Here is a 24,722-nt window from a genome sequence, read left to right on the forward strand (position 1 = left end):
GCTCAGAGACAAAATGTGATTTGTCACAAGAAATAGAAAATATCTAGTTAGGGGCATAAATTGTGATTGCACTCTGTCCGAGTTTTCTGCTATACCTTTCTCTGGCCACATCTTTGAGGAAAAATTAGGAAAGATTATACAGAAAATATAGCTTTACTTTGAAGCATTAGAATTTTCTCTGTATTACAGTTTTTCCAGTTTTATAAATCTTTTGAAGAGAAGATAATTATTTTTGGTCTGTATGTGTTTCTTGGTATTCTGAAAATACAAGTGACTTAGATTTAAAATATTTTATTAATATAACCATTGAAGAAAGTAATCATCATGCCCAATTAAAATCCTAATTCAAAACTTGTGAAGGTTGATTTGAATTCTTTGAATAATATGTTTTAAAATTTCTATAATCTTGTACATTAAACTATAACCTATAGAAAGCATGTTATGCCACCCTGAAGGTTGCTATAAAAATTGTTTATGAAGTTCAGGCCAAGACTAAAATATGTTGAAATGGAGAGTTGTGAAAAATGTTCTGTATAGCATAGGAGACCAAATCATGCTAAAATGCAGAAAAAGACTATACATCAGTTTCTAGGCTACATTATTCAAAAAAATACAACCATAAAAAAGGTAATAAGATTACATTTTCACATTTCACGGCTAGTAAAGTGCATTAGGCTGCTCAGATATTCATAACTTACTATGACATTTGGGAAGATTACATTTTGTAGTGCAGAGCCATTACTACAGCTCAGATAATAACTAGCCAATGCCTAGACTTGGATTATGATCCTTGTCATTGAAAACAAATTTGTGTTTTGAAGGTTGATCAGCTTCAAATAACTATTAGAAAGGGTTAACGTGACATACTGTAGACCCTGTGCATGCTTTTTAGGTATAATAGATATGCATACATATAGTATATCAAATATGCCACACATTTGTATGTACCAATTTCTGCCATCAATTTTCTCCTTGAAAGGTATATTTTATAATATTTAAAGCAATGGAGAAATATTTAAAACACCTGTCTGGATACTGCTCTCACAGTATAAACTCAATTTAAAAGCTGGTGAAATATTTGGGTTTTTTTTGAAATTACTTTAAAAAATTAATTCTGTAGCTTCTTGGAAGGGTGGTTACGGGTAGAAATAAACACAGATTAAAACGAAAGATTGATGTAAGTAATATTAAAGGTGAAGGTAAGGTCTCTTAAGTTAGTTGCAACTAGATTTTTGACTATTTAGACCTGTGTGGACAATGTCCAAACATGTATATATTAAAAACTCTCCCTTTGCTCTTTTCCCCCAGATGCTTATTTGACTTTCCAGGGGCCATCACTATTTAATTTTTTTGTTTTAATGCTTATTTATATTAGAGAGTGTGAGCATGGGAGGGGCAGAGAGAGAGAGAGGGAGACACAGAATCAGAAGCAGGCTCCAGGCTCTGAGCTGTCAGCACAGAGTCCGATGTGGGGCTTGAACCCATGAAATGGGAGATCATGATCTGAGCTGATGTCGGACACATAACTGACTGAGCCACCCAGGCGCCCTGGCAATCACTATTTAGTTTCTTGTGTATCATGCTTAGGTCATACTTACATATCCATATCCATATCCATATCCATATCCATATCCATATCCATATCCATATGTTTTGCATTCAAATTGTAGCCTACTGTTCACTTTTTTTTTCCATCTTGATTTTCTCACCTAAACAATGTATTTTAGAGATCTCTTCATGTCAGATGGAGCTGCCTTATTCTTTTCAGTGCCTGCATCATATATATCATTATATAGTCATATATGACTTTACTAACCATTACCTTACAATGTGTTTTTAAATTTTTTATTTTTTAAATTTTATTAAAAAATATTTTTTAACATTTATTTATTATTGAGAGACAGAGAGAGAGAGCATGAGCATGAGAGGGGCAGAGAGAGGAGGAGACACAGAATTTGAAGCAAGCTCTATCCTCTGAGCTGTCAGCACAGAGCCTGATGCAGGGCTCGACCCCACCAACTGAGCCGAAGTTGGATGCTTAACTGACTGAGCTACCTAGGCGCCTCACCCTTGTAATGTTTTTTTGAGGGATTGTTTCTTTTATTTTCTGTTCAAAATGTACTACAATGTTCTTATATCTAACATCATTACCTAAATATATCTGTAGAATAAATTTCTAGTTGTTAAGACAGTTATTTGTGTGTGGCTTCTTCTATTTAACATTATTCTTTTGAGATTTATTTATTTATTTATTTTTCTTTTTCAAGAGGACATTGATGTATATTGGTCACTGTGTCAGTAGTTCCAATATCAAATATTTTTCTCATTTATAGTAATTTTTCAGTTGAAGTCCTTGGTTTTGCAGATATGTATCACATCATCTCAAAATAATTGTAATTTAAATTCCTCCATTCTGATATTTATACTTGTTGCTCCCTTTTGACCAACTGTGTCTTCTGTACCTTCAGAATAATATCAAATGATGGTGATAATAGTGCATCCTAATCTTGATTCTGACTTTCATGAGACTCATTCCAATTTTCCTATTTGAGCATGATGCTGGCTTTTCAGGTGTGATTGTTATATTGTATTCTTAAAGGAAGTCTTTTACTATTAATAAATGTAATAAAATATGGAGATATTAAACCACCATTTAGCAATGCCACAGTAATAACATTTATAGGTAAGATCCATCAATCAATGCATAAAACTGGAATAAACTAGTTGTGTCTGTTATTCTTTAATGAGCTGTTGTATTTTGTTTTGTAATGTATGGTGAAAAACAAGATACTTGTAGCCTCAAGGTGTTTCCACAAGATGAGTAATAATTTAAACATGAAATATAGTAACTTTAAGATGGAAAAAAAAATCTGACAAACACCATCTTTATAAAAAAATTTTTTTTTTAACGTTTGTTTATTTTTGAGACAGAGAGAGACAGAGCATGATCAGGGGAGGGACAGAGAGAGAGGGAGACACAGAACCCAAAGCAGGTTCCAGGCTCTGAGCCATCAGTTCAGAGCCCAACGCGGGGCTCGAACTCACAGACCCTGAGATTGTGACCTGAGCTGAAGTCGGACGCTTAACCGACTGAGCCACCCAGGCGCCCCGAAAAACACCATCTTAAACAACTGGTCAAAGCTAACGTTAACCGGAAGTGAGGCATAATGACAATTAGGTCCCATTGAAATGATATGCTGAGTAGGACATACATCACTTCTGGGATATTTTTGCCAAAAATGCATAACCTGAATTTAAACATGAAACAAATGTCCATATTGGAAAAGTCTATAAAATATCTGGCAAATATGCTTCAAAAACATCAAAAACATGAAAGTCAAAGGATGCCTGTGCACCGGTCTCAGTATGGAGAAGACTAGGGTGGGTACTGATTGTGGATCAGAAAAAGGACTTGAGGGCAAGAAGTGGCAACATTTGAAGAAGATCTGTAGATTTGTTGGTAGTATTATATCAATGTGAAGTTTATGGTTTTAATTATTTTATTACGATTATATAATATACTCATATTACGGGAAGCTTGGTAAAGGGTATACAGGAATTCTATACTATTTTACAGCTTTTTGAATATTTGAGATTATTTCAGAATAAAAAGCTAAAGACAAAACAAGCAAATAATATTCACAAAAGCAAATAAAAAAAAGAGTTCATATGTAGTTAACAGAATTTTTGTGTGGATTAGAGAACCAAACATATATACTTCATAGCCAGGACAGTGTAGCTAGCAGAATTGGCCCAGTCACACCAAGGGGCTCTTTTAGCAGAAGCCCAGCTGTCCTTTCCTAATGCTAGATATTACTGATGATACAAAGAATTATACACTAAAATCTCTGCCAGAGCTTTCCCAGAAGAATCAAATGCTTTTACTACTGTACTAGCCAGGAATTCCTGTCTCCCTTCATGCACATTATTGTCTCATATTGTTCATTTTTCCATTTTTTTATTCCTCTTGCCCCTGTGTATCTTTGGCAGAACTTGGGAGAAACATCAATCCTTGGCTACAAGGAGTATTAATTGATTTTCTAATTCTGAACCTTCCTTGCTTTTCTGGAGTAAACTCTATTTGGTTGTGTCTGTTTTTCTTTTATGAGCTGTTGGATTTTGTTTTGTAAAAAGTTCGCTTTCTCCTAATTCTTGACCACCTTTTGGGTTTAGGAATGCATATGTAAAACTGAGATGTATTCAGAAAGACAGGAGTGTAGGTGAATCATGTATGTAATGTTTCTGACAGACATTTAAAAAAAAAATCTAGTTAGCAAGGATAGCTCTGCAAAGGTAATTCCAGAAGTAGTTTAATTCCTTTAAACGATGGGGATTTGTTAAAATTTAAAAAATTCTCTGTGGGAGGACACTGAGTGAGATAGCAACAACACGGGGATAGGTCAGTATATCTTTCTCTGGATGAGTTTTTTTGATAGTCTCAATGAAATATATTTTGACTAGTACTTTGGGGGTATGATTATGTTTAAGTTATTCTAATTATTGACAGGGAAAAAAAGGGATCAAAATCAATAGGTAAAATAAACTAGGAATTTGGCAAATATTAACTCTAAGTTCTGTATCCACTCTGAGTGTTTTCCAGCTTTTCATTTTTGTTGTGAGCTGTATTTTGTATAGGTAACAAAGCACCTCTAGGTTGCTATGGGTAGTTCACAGAGTTCATAAGTCATAAATGAAATACTGATTTAGAAGCAGTTATAGAGCTAAAAGTTAGATCTTTATTGGTGTCAGGGCAATAGATAGTGGTTTACCTAAGATATCCTGTATTTCTTTTCTGTTGAAAATTATTTCCACTTTTATATTGCAACTCTTGCTTGACTTTGTGCTATCTTAACTTGGAATTTTCTTTAGAAGCTTTATTTTTTAGAGCTGTGTGTGTGTGTGTGTGTGTGTGCACGCGTGCTTATGAACCCTTTTGTTGTAGAGAGTAGAAAAGAATGTGTATGGGTATGTACTGCCAACCTAAAGCTTAGGAGTGTGCTCTCTAGTTACATTGAAAAAGCACTAATGCTTTTAATTTTTTCCCCTCTTTTTGGAAGTTGGTAGGAGGGCAGTTTGATTTGGAAATGAATTTCATTATCCAAGAAGGTGAGAGTATCATCTGCATGGTAGACCTCCTAGAAAAATGTGACATTACTTGCCAAGCAGAAGTCTGGAGCATGTTTACAGCGATTCTGAAGAAAAGCATACGAAATCTTCAAGTCTGCACCGAAGTAGGCCTTGTTGAGAAAGTGCTTGGGAAAATTGAAAAAGTTGACAATATGATAGCAGGTATGATTTTTTCTGTAGCACAATGGATGTGAAGAAATAAAGTTTGATTCTTAAATACTGTATTTTTCTTATTTAGTAACATTTAAGAAATATTTGAGCATCTAACTTGTGCCTAGAACTTCAGTGTTTAAACTCTTAAATAAGCACAGTATATTTCAGTCCTTTAAGGAATATAAGTTGATTAATTGTTTTGTTGTTTTCTTTTGTTTCCAGATCTTTTAGTTGACATGTTGGGAGTGCTGGCTAGCTATAATTTGACGGTTCGAGAACTAAAGCTATTCTTCAGTAAACTTCAAGGAGATAAAGGACAATGGGTAAAAAAAACCCTGAATACCCTTTGCTGTTTGAAAGTTTCCCTCTCCTCAAATACATTAGTTGCTTTTAAGCAGCTGTTATTATTATACAGGGGTAAATGTCAAATTGAAAGGAAGAGATCAATCAAAATAGAATTTAGGTCTTTATAGCTACTTTTGCCATGACCCAACACAGGTGTATACTAAAGAGAACTGAATGTTCCAGGCAGACTCAAACTTGGCCCTTCTTCAAATTGTTAGTCTTCAGATATACAATTAACATTTATTAGAGGAAAAGGGTTAGGATAGAGAAGGAAAAGTGTTGGGTAGTCTGCTTCTCTTTTTTATTGACACGAGTAGTTTAGCTGTAGCCCTTAAACTTGAATAATCCACTCATTGAACAAAAGGTCTGCAGTTAATTGGATCCACCTTCCATAGTTGCAATTTAATGGTCCTTTGTAATGAATGGCAGTAGTGGTCAACTTATTTTGAACTCCAGGTGCCTTAGCAAACTGTTTTTTCCTACCACTTGGTTACTTACCTCTTAGAGGAATACTGGTAAATATTTTCTTCATTTTTTGTTGGATTTCTGGGGTTATTTTAGTGCTCTTTAGAGATTATTGCCCACAGCAACTGATTGCTAATCTAGCTCTGTTGAAATCTATCTAAATTGGTGCTTTGCAATTGTACACTTTAGTTTATTGTGTTACAATGGTTAGACTCTAGCTTCTTTATATCAAGTTCTAGCTCTCTGTCTGTCTTTAAGATTTCAGGACTGGGAGCACCTGGCTGGCTCAGTTGGTAGGACATGCTACCTTTGATCTCAGGGTCATGAGTTCAAGCCCCACATTGGGTGTGGCGCTTACTTAAAAAATAAAAAAGCTTTCATCATTGATTTCTTAGCAATTTTATTATGTTTCTTGGAGTGGCTTACCTTGTGTTTATTCTTTTTTGTTGTTGTTGTTAATTTAAGTCCAAGTTAGTTAGCATATAGTGCAACAGTGATTTCAGGGGTAGATTCCTTAATGCCCCTTATCCATTTAGCCCATCCTCCCTCTCACAACCCATCCAGTAACCCTCTGTTTGTTCTCCATATTTAAGAGTCTCTTATGTTTTGTCTCCCTCCCTGTTTTTATATTATTTTTGCTTCCCTTCCCTTGTGTTCATCTGTTCTGTGTCTTAAAGTCTTCATATGAGTGAATGACTCATATGAGCCATATGATATTTGTCTTTCTCTAATTTTGCTTAGCATAATACTCTCTAGTTCCATCTACGTAGTTGCAAATGGCAAGATTTCATTCTTTCTTGAGTGCCGAGTGGTACTCCATTGTATATATACACCACATCTTCTTTATCCATTCATCCATTCGATGGACATTTGGGCTCTTTCCATACTTTGGCTATTGTTGATAGTGCTGCTATAAACATTGGGGTGTGTGTGTCCTTTCGAAACAGCACACCTGTATCCCTTGGATAAATACCTAGTAGTGTAATTGCTGGATCGTAGGGTAGTTCTATTTTTAATTTTTTGAGGAACCTCCATACTGTTTTCCAGAGTGGCCATACCAGTTTGCATTCCTACCAGCAGTGCAAAAGAGATCCTCTTTCTCCGCATCCTCGCCAACATCTGTTGTTGCCTGTTTTTTAATGTTAGCTATTCTGACAGGTGTGAGGTGGTATCTCATTGTGGTTTTGATTTGTCTTTCCCTGATGATGAGTGATGTTGAGCATTTTTTCATGTGTTGGTTGGCCATCTGGATGTCTTTTTTGGAGAAGTGTCTACTCATGTCTTTTGCCAATTTCTTCACTAGATTATTTGTTTTTTGGGTGTTGAATTTGGTAAGTTCTTTATAGATTTTGGATACTAACCCTTTTATCTGATATGTTGTTTGCAAATATCTTCTCCCATTCTGTCGGTTGCCTTTTAGTTTTGCTGATGGTTTCCTTCGCTGTGCAGAAGCTTTTTATTTTGATGAGGTCCCAGTAGTTCATTTTTGCTTTTGTTTCCCTTGCCTCTGGAGACGTGTTGAGTAAGAAGTTGCTGTGGCCAAGCTCAAAGAGGTTTTTGCCTGCTTTCTCCTCGAGGATTGTGGCTTCCTGTCTTATATTTAGGTCTTTCCTCCATTTTGAGTTTATTTTTGTGTATGGTGTAAGAAAGTGGTCCAGGTTCATTTTTCTGTATGTTGCTGTCCAATTTTCCCAGCACCACTTGCTGAAGAGACTGTCTTTATTCCATTGGATTGGATAGTCTTTCCTGCTTTGTCAAAGATTAGTTGGCCATATGTTTGTAGGTCCATTTCTGGGTTCTCTGTTCTGTTCCATCGATCTGAGTATCTGTTCTTGTGCCGGTACCATACTGTCTTGATGATTACAGCTTTGTAATACAGCTTGAAGTTCGGGATTGTGATGCCTCCTGCTTTGGTTTTCTTTTTAAAGATTGCTTTGGCTATTCAGTGTCTTTTCTGGTTCCATACAAATGTTAGGATTGTTTGTTCTAGCTCTGTGAAGAATGTTCGTGTCATTTTGATAGGCATTGCATTGAATATGTAGATTGCTTTGGGTAGTATCAACATTTTAACAATATTTGTTCTTCCTATCCAGGAGCATGGAATATTTTGCCTCTTTTTTTTTTTTTTTGTCTTCTTCAATTTCTTTCATAAGCTTTCTGTAGTTTTCAGTGTATAGATTTTTCACCTCTTTGGTTAGATTGATTCCTAGGTATTTTATGGTTTTTGGTCCTTGTGTTTATTCTTATTACACTTGTGGTATTTGGACATTTATAATAGAATTTTCAGCAAATTTGGAAACATTTTGGTCATTATTTTTTTAAGTGTCATGTTTTTGTCCCTCCCTCCTCCTTCTGGGACTATAATTACATGTATGTTAGCTCTCTTGATAGTGCCCAGTAGGTCACTGAGATCTGTTCACTTGTTTTTCAGCCTTTTCCCTTTGTGTTTCATTTTAGATTGCTTTTTATATTACTGTATTTTTAAAGTAACCGCTCTTTTGTTTCTCCTGCAGTGTGTTAATTCTATCCAGTAAAATTTTCAGAGTTCAGATATTTTTATTTCTAAAGATTCTGTTTAGTTCTTTTAATATCTTTTATTTTTCCTCATTATGTTCATGTTTTCCTTTAAATCCTTGGGACTATTGAGCATATTTATAATATAATAGTTGCTCTCATGTTATTTTCTACTAATTCTATCATCTTTATCATTTTCTAGATCAGTTTTTTACTCATGGGTTTTGTGTCTGCTTATAGGTCATATTTTCCTGCTTCTAATGCTAGTGATTTTAGATCCAGTGATGTTAGTTAGATACACTGAATTGTTCCTGGTTGAGTGCTAGATTTTGTCATATTCTTTTTCAGATTGTTAGACTGTTTTTGTAGACAGATAAATTATTTGTGGATCAACTTTACTCTTACAGACTAGTTTAAAAGTTTTGTTTTGGTCAGGTCTAGATTGTCTGTTATTGGCTAGTTTAGCTTCCTTATTCAGGCCTGATTCTTTTAGGGTCTCTCTGAATGACCCTACATCTGAGATACGGGGTAAGAGGTAGTGTAAGGCTCTGTGGTCATTCCACTGTGCCTAGTAGGGTCTCAATTTCTGGCTGTATAATAGCTGTAAAAATTCTTTGACTTATAGCTTTCAATATCTTGGCCTCACCTTGTTCAGTTTTATGATAGGCATGGATAGTTTGGTATTAAGTCAAGGAGGATTAAGATCAGTGTAGATTTTGGAACTTCTTACCTGCATAGCTCTTTTCTCTGTAGTACTCTGCTTGAAGCTTTCATCCTTCTCAGACTACCCCACACTGCAATTTCTGTCTCATTAAGTCAATGAGAACTTCATATTCTGTTTGGTTTTCCTTTTCCTGTGCAGTGGTATGGAAATTGCATCCTGGTAGAAAATCTGGTAATCTCATGGCTCATTTTGTTTCCTTTTCTCAAGTAGCAGTGTCTTGAGCTACTTCTTCCATGTCTAGAAACAGTTTCTGTTTCATACATTTTATCCAGTATTCTAGTTGTTTAGGGTGAGTTGATAAGTCTAGACCCTGGTACTGTGTCATGGCCAGAAGTGAAAGTACAGATCTTCTTTGACTTGCAGTGGGGCTCCATTTTGATAAACACATTGTAAGTTGAAAATGTTAAAAGGTGAAAATACATTTAATACACCTAACTTATCAAACATCATAGCTTAGCCTATCAGAACACTTATATTAGCCTACAGTTGGGCAAAATCATGTAACACAAAGCCTGTTTTGTGATACAGTGTTGAATATATCATGTAATTTATTGCATACTGAATTCAAAGTGCAAAACAGAAAGGTTGTGTGGGTACAGAATGGTTGTAAGTGTATTGGTTGTTTATCCTTGTGACTTTGTGGCTGGCTGGGAGTTGTGACTTGTTGCCACTGCCCAGCATCCCGAGAGAGTATTGTGCTGCATGTTGCATGTCACTGCCTGGGAAAAGATTAAAATTCAAAGTTCAGAGTACTATTTCTACTGAATGCATATAGCTTTCACACCATTGTGAACAAAAAAATTCTAAGTTGGACCATCAGAAGTCAGGGACTGTATATATACTAGTTTCATTTTAGTTTTGATTTATATTCAGTGTCTTTATTGTGAATATATAATGAGTACATTTCTGTTGGTGAATATAGAAAACTCTGAGAAAATAGCAATGGATATGAATAAATGTGTATTTATAGAGATAGAAACCCAACAACCAAATAAACACAAAGTCAGTAATAATTAGAGATGTTCAAATTAAAACAAAATTGGTATGTTACTTTATGTGTATTAGTGTTAAGGCTTATAAAGTTGGATAATAGCAAATATAACTGGGGGGATAGGGTTATTTTAAACTTGTGTTCTAGTGGTTGGAGTAAACTCATTTAGCCAAACTTGAGTAATCTAGCACTAATTAGTTGCATAAATTTCTACTCAAATCCAGTGACTTAGTAATTTCCTCCTGAGTGGGTGTTGCATGAAATTCTCACAGTTTCATAAGGAAAATACACTTGAGGATGTTCAATGTTCACATTGTTTTTGATGGCACTGAATTGTCACCATAGGGGTTTATTGTTACGATAGTAGATAGATTAAATGTATTGGATGCATAGAATAGATTATTATATGGCAGTTAGAATCAATGTAAAAGTTAATATGAATAGATGCAAGAAGCAGAAAGAAACAGATTCATATATCTGACCAAAGATCCTTTAAATTATGAGGATCACACAAAAATACTTTTGAAGGAACACATAAAAAGATTAAAGATATTTACATAGTTGCTTATGTGATTGGGAGTAGAATGACAATAGGTTTAGGGCATAAAGGGAAAAATAATGAACTGTTAATAAAAGGATCAAGGCCTTGGGGTGCCTGCTTGGCTGATTTGGTGGAACATGCAACTCTTGGTCTTGGGTTGTGAGTTTGAGCACCACATTGGATGTAGAGATGACTTAAAAATAAAATCTTTAAGGCCCCCCCCCCTGCAAAAGAAACCCCGAAACATACAAAACCGAGCAAGGCCTTGCTCAATCATTAACCATTCATAGAATGGTTAACACTATATATATTTTTATTTTTGACTGCAGCTGATTTTGGTTATTTCATTTTTATTGATTTAAAAAAATCAATATGATTGTATACTTTTATAATTGTGTGGTGTCGCTAATTGAAAATTTCTTGATCACTTAAGAATGAAGCTTTCCACTTAACATTTAGGTAAAACATTGCTGGACTCTTCTGGATAGTCATGATAACTAAGAGCAGATACCAAATAAGATGAAAGCAAGCCAGTGATTTCACTTGTGGTTTGACCCTGTTTTGAACTTTTAATGAAGAATGTACTACACTTTATCCTATTTACTTGTAAACTGATTAAAATGATAATGTATATCTGATCTTTGCTTTTCCTTATAAATAAGCCTTTCTATTTTAGTTATTGGTTGTTTTGTGTATCAGAGGAGACTTGTGGGTCAAAGAGGCATTAAATAAATGTAATGTTACAACTTTTTTACATGCTATATAGTTAAGGTAATATTGGAAATATGATAGGGAGCTTGGATCCAGTTTCAGAGGTCAGGGAAGACTGCCATAAGGAAGTAACCATTAAGGTCAGCTCTAAAAGATGGAGAAGATTTATATTTAGTTAAGAGGGGAGGGAAGTAGGCCTGGTGAGAACATTTTAAGCTGAAGGAATAGTTTGTGTTCAGGCCCTGTTGTTAGAAGAAGGCAGAGAGGGCTTTGTGGATGGAGTGCAGAGAGAGAGGAAGATAGAAATGCAAAATGAGGCTAGTGAGGTAGATAGAGTATCTTGAGGGCTATGTTAAGAGTTTTGACCTTTTGAAATATACAAAATAGACTTTTGTAAAGTCTATTTATTTATTTTGAGAGAGAGAGAGAGGGAGAGAGAACGCCAGCGGGAGAGAGGGAGGGAGAATCCCAAGCAGGCTCTGTTCTCACAGCACGGAGCCAGATGTAGAGCTCGAACTCACGACCTGAGATAGGACCTGAGCCCAAAAAAAGAGTTGGGCGCTTAAACAACTGAGCGACCCAAGGTGCCCTAAGGGGGTTTTGGTCTTTATTTTAAAGACAATGAGAAGCTATAGGAGAGGTAGCATAATAGGTGAGAGTATAGTGATTTAAAAGTATGGGCTCTGAAGTCAGGCTGAGTTCTGATCCCAGCTTTGCTACTGGCTAGTTATGTTACCTTCGAAATGTTCCTCTGCCTCTGAGTCCTCCTCTATAAAATGGGATAATAATAGTACCACCCCTAGGATGGTTATAAGGTTAAAATATTTTTATTGTTTCTTTAAAAACAGTCTTCAACAGGGTAATATAATAAGCATTATTTATTTGTTAAATTTAAAAAGTGTTTTAAAGAGAGATGGGTGATGGGTTGATGTAGTTTGTAATTTTAAAAGATAATTTTTGCTGTAGTGTGGAGAAGTTTCAAGTGTCGGGTGCTATTGGCACTTTTATCAAACACCTTATACCTTCCATCATATTATGAAAATGGCATAGAATACATTGTATATTTCTTTAAGATAGTGAAAATAACATTCTTTTTATATGCTTTTAGTTTAAAACATTTTTTGGTTATTCTTGAGTATATTAAAGTATGAGTATATGAAAAATAAGTTGTTTTATGGTGAATAATGCAGTTAATGAATTGTTGATTATTTTCATAGCCTCCACATGCTGGGAAGTTGCTGTCTGTGTTAAAGCATATGCCTCAGAAGTATGGTCCTGATGCCTTTTTCAACTTTCCAGGAAAGAGCGCTGCAGTAAGTAAATTTTAATGAGGATATCACTTGGAGTGCTTTCCTCGGTTTCCCGGAAGGATAGCCCTGTAAACACCCCTGATGGGTTTTGTGTTAGGTAGAAACTTCTTTGCACAACCTAAATTCCTTACAGCAGTTATTCGTGTTACTTTTTCCTGTTTTAGAAGTGAAGAAATACAGGCTCAAAGAAGTTAAGAAAGCTGCCCATTTACAGCTTGGGACAACAGTGGACTAAGAAGAACCCAGTTATTTTAAACATAAGCCATGTTGTCTTCAGAATTTACCTCTGAATTTTCAAATAGATATTTAGGTGTAACACTTTCACTTTCTATCTTACTGAACATCTTTCTTTAGCCTTGTATTTCCCCACTCCTGTTTCTTTTACACCTGGTGTATAGAATGACAATAATTCTTTGAAACTTTTTGGCAAGAGTTTCTAACTTGTGAGTTGCCAAATTTTATCAGTTTCAGCATTCTTTTTTTTGTTTAAGTTTATTTAATTATATTGAGAGAGAGAGAGAAAGAGAGAGAGAAAGAGAGAAAGCCAGAAAGCCCACGTGGGTGTGAGCAGGGGAGGGGTGGAGAGAGAGAATCCCAAGCAGGTTCCCTGCTGTCACCATAGAGCCCCAGGCAGGGCTTGATCTCACTAACCGTGAAATCATGACCTGAGCTGAAAGCAAGAGTCAGATGCTTAACCGGTTTAGCCACCAAGGTGCCCCCAGTTTCAGCATTCTTATAAGCTGTTAATTAATCAGTTTATAAATAAGACATTGCTGGTAATATCTGTAATGTTTCAAAGTGTTATAGGAGTGCATTATGTAATGTATATATGTTATATATAGAGCTTTTTAACGTCCTCATATTACGTTGGTCTGCTTGTTATAAGCAAATTTTTCTTTGAAGGTATTTCAGTCTGTTCTTACTGAGATTATCTTTTGTCACTTTTTACTTTGCTTTTGATAATATCTTTTTTTAATTTTTAATTTTTTAATTTTTTAATTTATATCCAAGTTAGTTAGCATGTAGTGCTATAATGATTTCAGGAGTAGATTCCAGTGATTCAGCCCCTATGTATAAAACCCAGTGTTCATCCCAACAAGTGTCCTCCCTAATGCCCCTTACCCATTTAGCCGATCCAACCAGCCATAACACCTCCAGCAACCCTCAGTTTGTTCTCTGTATTTAAGAGTCTCTTATGTTTTGTCCCCCTCTTTGTTTTTGTATTATTTTTGCTTCCCTTCCCTTACGTTCATCTGTTTTGTATCTTAAATTCCTCATATGAGTGAAATCATACGATACTGGTCTTTCTCTGGCTAATTTCGCTTAGCATAATACCCTCTGGTTCCATCCATGTAGTTGCAAATGGCAAGATTTCATTCTTTTTGATTGCTGAGTAATACTCCATTTGTGTGTGTGTGTGTGTGTGTGTGTGTGTGTGTTTACACCGTGTGTGTGTAGGTGTGTGTGTGTGTGTGTGTGTGTGTGTTTACACCGTGTGTGTGTGTGTGTGTTTACACCATGTCTTCTTTATCCATTCATCTGTTGATGGACATTTGGTCTCTTTCCATACTTTGGCTATTGTTGATAGTGCTGCTATAAACATTGGGGTGTGTGTACCCCTTTGAAACAGCACACCTGTATCCCTTGTAAATACTTAGTAGTGCAATTGCTGGGTCGTAGGGTAGTTCTATTTTTAATTTTTTGAGGAACCTCCATGCTGTTTTCCAGAGTGGCTGCACCAGTTTGCATTCGCACCACAGTGCAAGAGGGTTCCCCTTTCTCCATATCCTCGACAACTCCTGTTGTTTCCTGTGCTGTTAATTTTAGCCATTCCGACTGGTGTGAGGTGGTATCGTACTGTGGTTTTGATTTGTATTTCCCTGATAATGAGTGATGTTGAGCATCTTTTCAATTGTCTGTTAGCCACATGTAAGTCTTCTTTGGAAAAGTGTCTGTTCATGTCTTCTGTCCATTTCTTAACTGGATTATTTTTGGGGGGGGGGTTGAGTGACATAAGCTGTTTACAGAATTTAGATACTAACTCTTTATCAGATCTGTCATTTGCAAATATCTTCTCCCATTCTGTAGGCTGCCTTTAGTTTAGTGTGGAAGCTCTTTATCTTGATGAAGACCCAGTAGTTCATTTTTGTTTCTGTTTCACTTGTCTTCCGCTGACATGTGTAGCAACTTGCTAAAGTTGAGGTTAGAGATGTTTCTGCCTGTGTTCTTCTCTAGGATTTTCATGGTGTCCTGTCTCACATTTAGGCCTTTCAACCATTTTGAATTTCTTGTTCTGTATGGTCTGAGGAAGTGGTCCAGTTTCATTTTTCTGCATTTTGCTGTCTGGTTTTCCCAACACCATTTGTTGAAGAAATGGCCTTTTTTCAATTGGCTATTCTTTTCTGCTTTGTTGAAGATGAATTGACCATATAGTTGTGAGTCCATTTCTGGGTTTTGTATTCTGTTTCATTGATCTGTGTGTTAGTTTTTGTGCCGGTACCATGCTTTCTTTATGTCTACAGCTTTGTGATACAGATTGACCTCTGGAATCATGGTACTTTCAGCTTTGCTTTTCTTTTTCAGGATTACTTTGGCTATTTGGGATCTTTTGTGGTTCCATACAAATTTTAAGATTATTTATTTTAAGTCGATGAAAAATGCTGGTGGTATTTTGGTAGGGATTGCATTAAATACGTAGATTGCTTTGGGTAGTATAGACATTATAACAATGTTTGTCCTTCCAATCCATGAGCATGGAATGTTTTTCCATTTCTTTGTGTCCTCTTCAGTTTCCTACCTAAGAGTACAGATTTTCTACCCCTTTGGTTAGGTTTATTTCTAGGTGTCTTACTTTTTTTGGAGAAATTCTTCGATTTACTCTTCTGCTTTGTTGTTGGTGGATAGAAATGCAACAGATTTCTGTACTTTGATTTTATATCTTGTGACTTTGCTGAATTCATGTATTAGTGCTAGCAGTTTTTTGGTGGAGTCTTTCAGGTGTTCTACATAGAGTATCATGTCATCTGCAAGTAGTGAAAGTTTGAGTCTTTCCTTGCCAATTTCAATGCCTTTATTTCTTTTTGTTGTCTGATTGCTGAGGCTAAGACTTCCAGTATTATGTTAATTAGTAATGGTGAAAGTGGACATCCCTGGCTTGTTTTTGACTATAGAGAAAAAGCTCTCCGTTTTTGCCGATATTGAGGATATTAGCTGTGGGTCTTTCAAATATGGCCTTTATTATGTTGTGGTATGTTCCATCTATCCCTACTTTGTTGAGGGTTTTTATCAAGAATGGATGCTGTATTTTGTCAAATGCTTTTTCTGTATCTACTTACAGGATCATACAGTTCTTATCCTTTCTTTTATTAAGTGCATATTGTATCTTAATACATAATATACATGTACATACATACATGTTGTATCTTAATAAATATATTAAGAATTTATTAAGTGCATGTTATTAAGTACATTAAGTATCACATTGATTGATTTGTGAGTATTGAACCAGCCCTGCAGCCCAGGAATAGATTATTCCCACTTGATCATGGTGATTAATTCTTTTAATGTACTGTTGGATTTGGTTTGCTACTATCTTGTTGAGAATTTTTGCATCATTATTCATCAGGGATATTGGCCTGTAATTCTCTTTCATAGTGGGTTATTTGTCTGGTTTTGGAATCCAGGTAATGCTGGCCTTGTAGAAGGGCTTTGGAAGTTTTTCTTCCATTTCTGTTTTTTGGAACAACTTGAGAAGAATAGGTATTAACTCTTCTTTAAAATGTGTATTAGAATACCTCTATGAAGCTATTTCTCTGTGGACTTTTGTTTGCTAGGAGATCTTAAACTACTGATTTGATTTCTTTGCTGGTTATAGGTGTGTTCAAATTTTCTATTTCTTCCTGTTTCAAAGTTTTGGTAGTTTGTATGTTTCTAGGGATTTGTCCATTTCTTCAGGATTGCCTAGTTTTTGGCATATACTTTTTTTATAATCTTTTATGATTATTTGTATTTTTGTGGGGTTGTAGTGATCTCTCCTCTTTCATTCGTGGTTTTATTTGTTTAGGTCCTTTCTCTTTTCTCATTGATGTCTGGCTAGAGCTTTATCAATTTTATTAATAATTTCAAAGAACCAGCTCTTAGTTTCGTTGATCTGCCCTACTGTTTTGTTTCTATATCCTTTATTTATGCTCTAGTGTTTATTTTCCTTCTTCTTCTGTCTAGGCTTTATTTGCTGTTCCTTTTCTAGCTCCTTTAGGTGTAAGGTTAGATTGTGTATTTAAGACTTTTCTTGCTCCTTGAGTTAAGCTTGTATTACTATATAGTTCCTTCTTAGGATTGCCTTTGCTGCATCCCGAAAGTTTTGGATTGTTGTGTTCTCATTTTCATTTGCTTCCATGTATTTTTAAAATTTCTTCTTTAATTTACTGGCTAACCTGTGCATTCTTTAGTAGGATGATCTTTAACTTCCATGTATTTGTGGTCTTTACAGATTTTTTTCTTATGGTGACTTCAAGTTTCATAGCATTGTATGAAAATATGAATGGTATGGTCTCAGGCTGTTTGTACTTGTGGAGGGCTGATTTGTGACCCAGTATGTGATTTGTTCTGGGGAATGTTCCATGTGCACTTGAAAAGAATGTATTTTGTGCTGCTTTAGGATGGAATGTTCTGAATATATCCATGAAGTCCATCTGGTCCAGGTGTCATTCAAAGCCATTGTTTCCTTGTTGATTTTCTGCCTACATGATCTGTCCATTGCTGTGGAAGGGTTTTAAAGTCCCCTACTATTATTGTATTGTCAATGTGTTCCTTTTTGTTTGGTATTAATTGATTAATATATTTTGGTGCCTTCATGTTGGGGGCATAAATGCTTACAACTATTAGATCTTCATGATGGATAGACCCCTTAATTATGATATAATGCCCTTCTTCATCTCTTGTTTCAGTCTTTGTTTTAAAATCTAGTTTGTCTGATGTAAGCATGGTTACAATGGCTTTCTTTTGGCATCCATTAAGGGTTTTTAGTCCCCTCGCTTTCAATCTGCAGATGTCTTTAGGTCTAAAATGAGTCTCTTGTAGGCAGTATATAGATGGATCTTGTTTGTTTTTGTTTTTTTTAAATTTTTTAATGTTCATATATTTTTGAGAGAGAGAGAGACAGAGACAGACAGACAGACATAGAGGGTGATTGGGGGAGGGGCACAGAAAGAGGGAGACACAGAATCTGAAGCAGGCTCCAGGCTCTGAGCTGTCAGCACAAAGCCCAATGCGGGGCTCAAACTCGTGAAGTATGAGATCATGACCTGAGCTGAAGTTGGATGCTTAGCTGACTGAGACACCTAGGTGCCCCAAGGGTGGTTTTTTTTTTTTAATATCTGTTCTGTTACCCTATGTCTTTTGATAGGAACACTAGGCCATTTACATTCAGAGTTATAAATGAAAGATACTCATTTAGTGCCATTGTGTTACCTGTAAAGTTGGTGTTTCTGGTGATGTTCTCTGTTCCTTTTTTAGCCTTTGTTGACTTTTTAAAAAGAAATTTTTTTTTTTGCCACTCAGAGAGTCCCCCTTTTTTTTCATGTTATTATTTTCTCTTTCTTTTCTTTTCTTTTCTTTTCTTTTCTTTTCTTTTCTTTTCTTTTCTTTTTTTAAATTTGCATTCAAATTAGTTAGCATATAGTGCAACAATGATTTCAGGAGTAGATTCCTTAGTGCCCCTTATCCATTTAGCCCATTCCCCCCTCCCACAACCCCTCCAGTAACCCTCTGTTTGTTCTCCATATTTATGAGTCTCTTCTGTTTTGTCCCCCTCCCTGTTTTTGTATTATTTTTGCTTCCCTTCCTTTATGTTCATCTTGTTTTGTCTTTTAAAGTCCTCATATGAGTGAAGTCATATGATATTTGTCTTTCTCTGACAAATTTCACTTAGTGTAATACCCTCCAGTTCCATCCAAGTAGTTGCAAATGGCAAGATTTCATTCTTTTTGATTGCCAAGTAATACTCCATTGTATATATATACCACATCTTCTTTATCCATTCATCCATCGATGGACATTTGGGCTCTTTCTATACTTTGGCTATTGTTGATAGTGCTGCTATAAACATTGGGGTGCATGTGCCCCTTTGAAACAGCACACCTGTATCCCTTGGATAAATACCTAGTAGTGCAATTGCTGGGTCGTAGGGTAGTTCTATTTTTAATTTTTTGAGGAACCTCCATACTGTTTTCCAGAGTGGCTGCACCAGCTTGCATTCCCAGAGAATCCCTTTTAATTTTTTTTATAGGGCTGGTTTAGTGATCATGAACTTCTTTGGTTTTTGTGTGTCTGGGAAACTCTTTATCTCTCCTATTCTGAATGATAGCCTTGCCACATAAAATGTTCTTGGCTGCCTATTTTTCCCATTTAGCACATTGTATATATCCTGCCATTCCTTTCTTGCCTGCTAAGTTTCTGTGGATAGATCTGCTGTAAATATGATCTGTCTTCCCTTGTCAGTTAAGGACTTTTTTTCCTTGTTGCTTTTAGGATTCTTTACTTGTTTGTGTATTTTGTGAAGTTGACTATGATATATCTTGGTGAGGTCAGGCTTTTGTTGAATTTAATGTGAGTTTTCTGTGCTTCTTGGATTTTGATGTCTGTGTCCTTCCCCAGATTAAGCAAGTTTTCAACAATAATTTGCTAAAATAAATCATCTGCTCTTATTCTGTCTTTTTTATCTTCTGGGACTCTTATGATATGAATGTTAGCACATTTTAAGAAGTCACTGAGTTTCCTGAGTCTACTTGTGTGAACCAGTACCTTTCTCTCCCTCTTCTTTTCAATGTCATTATTTTCCATAATTTTATATTCTGTATCACTGATTCGTTTTGCTGCTTTTGTTCATCCTCATTACTATGTCATTCATTTATGTTTGCATCTCAGTTATAGCATTTTTAATATTGGTCTGACTAGATTTTAGGTGTTTTATCCCTGTAGTAGGGATTCACTAGTGTCTTCTATACTTTTTTCAAACCCAGCTAGTATTCTTGTAATTGCTGTTTTAATTTTTAGTTCAAACATCTCTCTTATATCTGTATTGATTAAATCCCTGGCTCTGATTTCTACTTGCTGTTCTTTCTTTTGGGGTGAATTACTTCCTCTTGTCACTTTGTCTAGAAAAAAAATTTAAGTGGATTCTAGGTGTGTTTTGGTCTGCTTGTTAAAAGAAGATCCTAAAAAATAGCAGTTAAGAAATATGTATGTGTATATGCATTTATATGTATAAATTAAAAAGAATTAAAGTATTAAAAATAAAAAAATACAAAGGAAATTAGATCCTCTTTCCCCTATTGCTGAAACCTTGCAGCATTCTATGATCAGTAGATTTGTTTGCGCCAGGGCTTTGTGCTGGTCCTCTAGGGGACCCTGTTGATCTGATTCTTAGGCCTACTTGGTCTAGTGGGGATGCATCTACATGGTGCAGGGTGGTGGGGGATGGTGGTGGCGGTGAGGAGTCAGGGTGTGGGGATAGGGGAGCTTGGTGTAGTGGCCGGTCTCCCACTGATGGTGCTGTTTAGGTCACTGAAGTGGGTCATCTGGTGGGCTCGTGGTGAAAATGGCTTTGCCTGCTGTCTGCTCTCTGGAATAGGGAGCTGTTATCTGCTGCTTCTCTGTAAGCCCTCGCAGAAGAGCAAACAGTCACCCCTCCTGTGACCCTGACTTCTGTCAGATCCCTGCCTTCAGCCTGTGTAAGCTGTCCATCTGTCAGGCAGCACAGCCCTCCTGTATTATATTTCAGGCGAGGCTGTATTTCAAAACTCTAAACTTGAGAGATGCCCCACAGTGAGGCCTTGTGCTGAGTCTCTGGGGTAGGTCTTGCTGCACTGTGGCCTGTACTGGCTTGTCCCAGAAAAGGATTGTGGGATTGCTCAGTGTGGTTTGGAGTTTATGGTAAATCACAGCAGAAAGCTGGCACCAAGTTTTTCTGCCCTCAGCCAGCATGTTTGTTCCTATGCTGGTGAATTGGACAGCTCAATGGTGCCTTAGCCTACCTTTTGCCCCTGGAGCGGCTGTATTACCGCTACCAATGAACTCCAAGGAGGCAAACTTTTTCCCTCTATGCACCCCAGGGGATCTTCAGATGATACTGCTTGCTGTTGGGCTTCTGTCCTCCTTCCTCACAGGAGCACAATGACCCTGACCCCTGAAACTTCAGACTCTGCACTCCACTGTTTATAAAAAACTTGTAGTATTTAAACCCTCTTCTTCTTCTCTGTTGTTAGTCTTGGGGAAGAGTTTTTCCTGTGCAGTCCCCTGTGTGTGTTTTCATTCTTTATTCACTCCTCCTTTCTCTCCCCCGACTCCTTCCACTCCATGCAGTCAGGGCTCCCTCCTCTCAGCGTGCCTATAGCTCCTCTCTCCCCCAAATCAACTCTGTGCAGTTCTTGTCCTCCACAAGGTGGTGGTTTTTTCTGCCTGTAGACATGCACCTTTGTTCTCAGTCCTCAGATCAATTTCTAGCCTGCTGAGTTTTAAAACTCCAGGCTTTAGAGATGTGGCGTGGGCAGCACCCTGGGCTGGTCTTCTGGGGGAGTGTGTTGCCATGCTGGGAGTGAGACAAGCTTCACAGAGAAGAGCAGTTGTGCTACAGTGCTGTGGTGTGGGACTTGGTGTAAGCAATTTAGGCAGCCAGTGTGGGGCTGAGGTGCTTTCTGCTTGTAGTTCTGTGTGTATGCTGAGGGGCGGGAGAAGGAAATAGCGCCAGTCTGCTCCTTTGTCCCTGGAAAGGCATCTCCTGCATGCTCACCTCTCAGAGAAATGCTCCAGGAAGAGCGAATAATCTCCCGCCAAGTGTGTCTCAGGTGCCCCTCAAATCTTGCTTCTGTGCTGTCTGCACCCTTGGGTTGTTTGCCTGCCTTCTCTCTAGGGTTAGGGCAGCACTCTAAGGACTCTATTACAGCCAAGCCTGCTAACCTTTAAAACTAGTTTTTAAACCCCACTGATTGCAAGAACTCATGAAAATCAGGCCCTCTCGTTTTCCCAGCCAGTGGGTTTGGGGAAGCGTTCTCTTTGTGCATTCTGTTGTGTTCTCTTGGCTGTCTCTCGCCTTTTTCTAAGACCATGGCTCCTTCCTGTAGCACCCACCATCGGTTTCTCCCCCAAACTACATCTCCGCCCTTCCTATCTTCCCCCGTGTGTCTTCTTTCTCCTTTTACATATGCCCCAGGTATCTTTTTTGACTATAATCCTCCTAGTGGGGTCAAATAGTATCTCAGTGTGGTTTTGATTTGCATTTCTTTAGTGACTAATAATGTAGAGCATCTTTTCATGTCTGTATTGGCTATATGATATCTTCTTTGGAGACAGGTCTATTCATATCTTTTGTCCATTTTTAAATTATTTGTCTTTTGTTGAATTGTAAGAGTTCTTTATTCTGAATACAAGTTCCTTATCAGATGTATGATTTGCACATATTTTCTTCCATTCTTTTGGCTTTTGTCTTAACTTTTTTGATCGTATCCTTTAAAGCACAAACTTTTTAAAATTTTAATGAAGTTCAGTTCATACATGTTTTCTTTTCTTGCTTGTGGTTTTAGTGGAATAATTAAGAAGGATTTGCCTAACCCAGGGTCATGAAAACTTACCTCTATTTTTTTCTTACAAGAGTTTTATAGTTTTAGCTTTTACATTGAGATCTATAATCTATTTGGGTTAATTTTTGTGTATGATATAGGAAAGTAATCAACTTCATGTTTTTGCTTTTGGATATCCAGTTATCTCAGCACATTTGTTGAAATAAACTGTGATTTCTTCATTGAATTGTCTTGACATTCTTCTTGAAAATCAGTTTAACACAAATACAGGGGTTTATTTCTGTGCTCTCAGTTTAGTCCATTGATGTGTATTTCTGGTTTTACGTCAGTACCACACAGTCTTTTTTTTTTATTAAAAAAATTTTTTTTAATGTTTATTTATCTTTGAGAAAGAGGGAGAGAGAGAGGGAGTAGAGGAGGGGCAGAAAGAGACACACCAAATCTGAAACAGGCTCTAGGCTCTGAGCTGTCAGTATAGAGCCTCATGCGGGCCTAAAGTCACCAACTGCAAGATCATGACCTGAGCCAACGTTGGACATTTAACTGACTGAGCCACCCAGGCACCCCGACACAGTCTTTGTTATAGTAGCTTTGTTTGGTAGGTTTTGAATTTGGTAGCGTGCATATCAACTTTGTTCATTTTCAAGATTTTGTTTTGCTATTCTGGATTGCTTTCATTATGTACTTTGAAATAAAACTTGATTTTAAAATTTGTACTTTTAAATAAAATTATGATCTTTCTTTAAAACAATTTTTTTTAGTGTGTGTTTATATTTTTTGAGAGAGGGTGTGCATGTGTGCATGCAAGCACGGGAGAGGCAGAAAGAGAGAGAGGAGAGAGAATCCCATGTAGGCTCTGTGCTGTCAGCATAGACCCTGATGCAGGGCATGATCCCACAAACTGTAAGATCATAACCTGAGCTGAAATTAAGAGCTAGACACTCAGTCAACTGAGCCACCCAGGTGTCCCCAAATTATCTTTTCAATAATATTTGAAACCAGGTGGTAAAGTTATTTATATAGTGACTTTGAATTTAATTTAAAAATGTTATGGAAAAATGTTATGAACTAATTCTGTTCAGCTTTATATTTGCTATTAAAAATAAGCATATTCTAGCTTTTTTTTCAACTTTTTTCTTTTCCTTTCTTGTATATCTTTCTCTATTCTAATATCTTACCATTTGAATAACATATTTCCAATTTGATATCACTACCTATCTCTTTTATTTGGAATTCTTTTGAATCTTTTCTTCATTGTAAGAAATGAAGCAAAGATGAGTGTATCCAGCAGGTCATCTGGAATGTTTTTATCATTAAATTACCATCACTACTATGTATTTTGGAAAATTTGAAAAATTTGGAAAAGTCTTTCAGATAAATAAGCTTATAAATACTTTAAACATGATATAGAATAACATGTAGCAGAAATATATATAGCTTTGTAAGGTCTCATTTTCTTGATTTCAGTAATAAAATTTTTCACATGAATTAATAACTCAATGTTTTTCTTTAGGCCATTGCATTACCTCCTATAGCCAAATGGCCATACCAGAATGGTTTTACATTTCATACCTGGCTAAGAATGGATCCTGTGAATAACATCAATGTGGATAAGGATAAACCCTATTTATATTGGTATGTATTTTTGTAACTCAGTGTTACTATCTTCCTTTGAGAATGAAAGAATATTTAGAGGTAAAATGAAAATTTTTCTTTATAGTTTCAGAACCAGCAAAGGTCTTGGTTACTCTGCTCACTTTGTTGGGGGCTGTTTGATTATAACCTCAATAAAGTCAAAAGGAAAAGGCTTTCAACACTGTGTGAAATTTGATTTTAAGCCACAAAAGGTATGTGATGTTAGTAAGTCATAATTAATTTAACAAGCTATACTAGCCTTCAAAATGCTTTGTTTTAATATTAATGACATAACGTGGTAGATCACAACTCTGTTTATTCTGTTTCAGAAAATGAAGTATAAGTCACTGGACAATTGTTAACTTCCCTGATTTGGATAATAAAAAGAATGATATTTTGTTATTCATAGAGTATTGGGATAATATCAATGGGACAATATCAATGGAAGTTACTTTAGTAGTAGTGGTAGTAGTAGTAGTAATATGTGTTTTCTTTTGTACCTTAAAATTTAGAGATTAATAAATGGTTCATCTGCAAAATGTATGTACATATAGATAAATAGGTAAAACAGATGTGGCAATATGTTGACAATTGTGGTATCTAGGTGGTGGAAAAGAGGATATTTGTACTA

General features: G+C 36.3%; 1 protein-coding gene across 5 annotated transcripts in view; it reads left to right on the forward strand.

The window, feature by feature from the left end:
* The window catches only part of LRBA (LPS responsive beige-like anchor protein), a 787,622-nt gene that overhangs the window by 89,985 nt on the left and 672,915 nt on the right, over window positions 1-24,722 (forward strand). For all 5 annotated transcript variants that reach the window (XM_047856873.1, XM_047856874.1, XM_047856875.1 and 2 more), the window contains exons 3-7: window positions 5,058-5,289; window positions 5,503-5,603; window positions 12,789-12,884; window positions 23,970-24,091; window positions 24,177-24,303. In XM_047856873.1, coding sequence (XP_047712829.1) covers window positions 5,058-5,289; window positions 5,503-5,603; window positions 12,789-12,884; window positions 23,970-24,091; window positions 24,177-24,303 — 678 coding nt within the window. The remainder of the gene's footprint in view (window positions 1-5,057; window positions 5,290-5,502; window positions 5,604-12,788; window positions 12,885-23,969; window positions 24,092-24,176; window positions 24,304-24,722) is intronic.

This window comes from Prionailurus viverrinus, chromosome B1, assembly GCF_022837055.1.
Source record: "Prionailurus viverrinus isolate Anna chromosome B1, UM_Priviv_1.0, whole genome shotgun sequence".
NCBI classification, from domain to species: domain Eukaryota; kingdom Metazoa; phylum Chordata; class Mammalia; order Carnivora; family Felidae; genus Prionailurus; species Prionailurus viverrinus.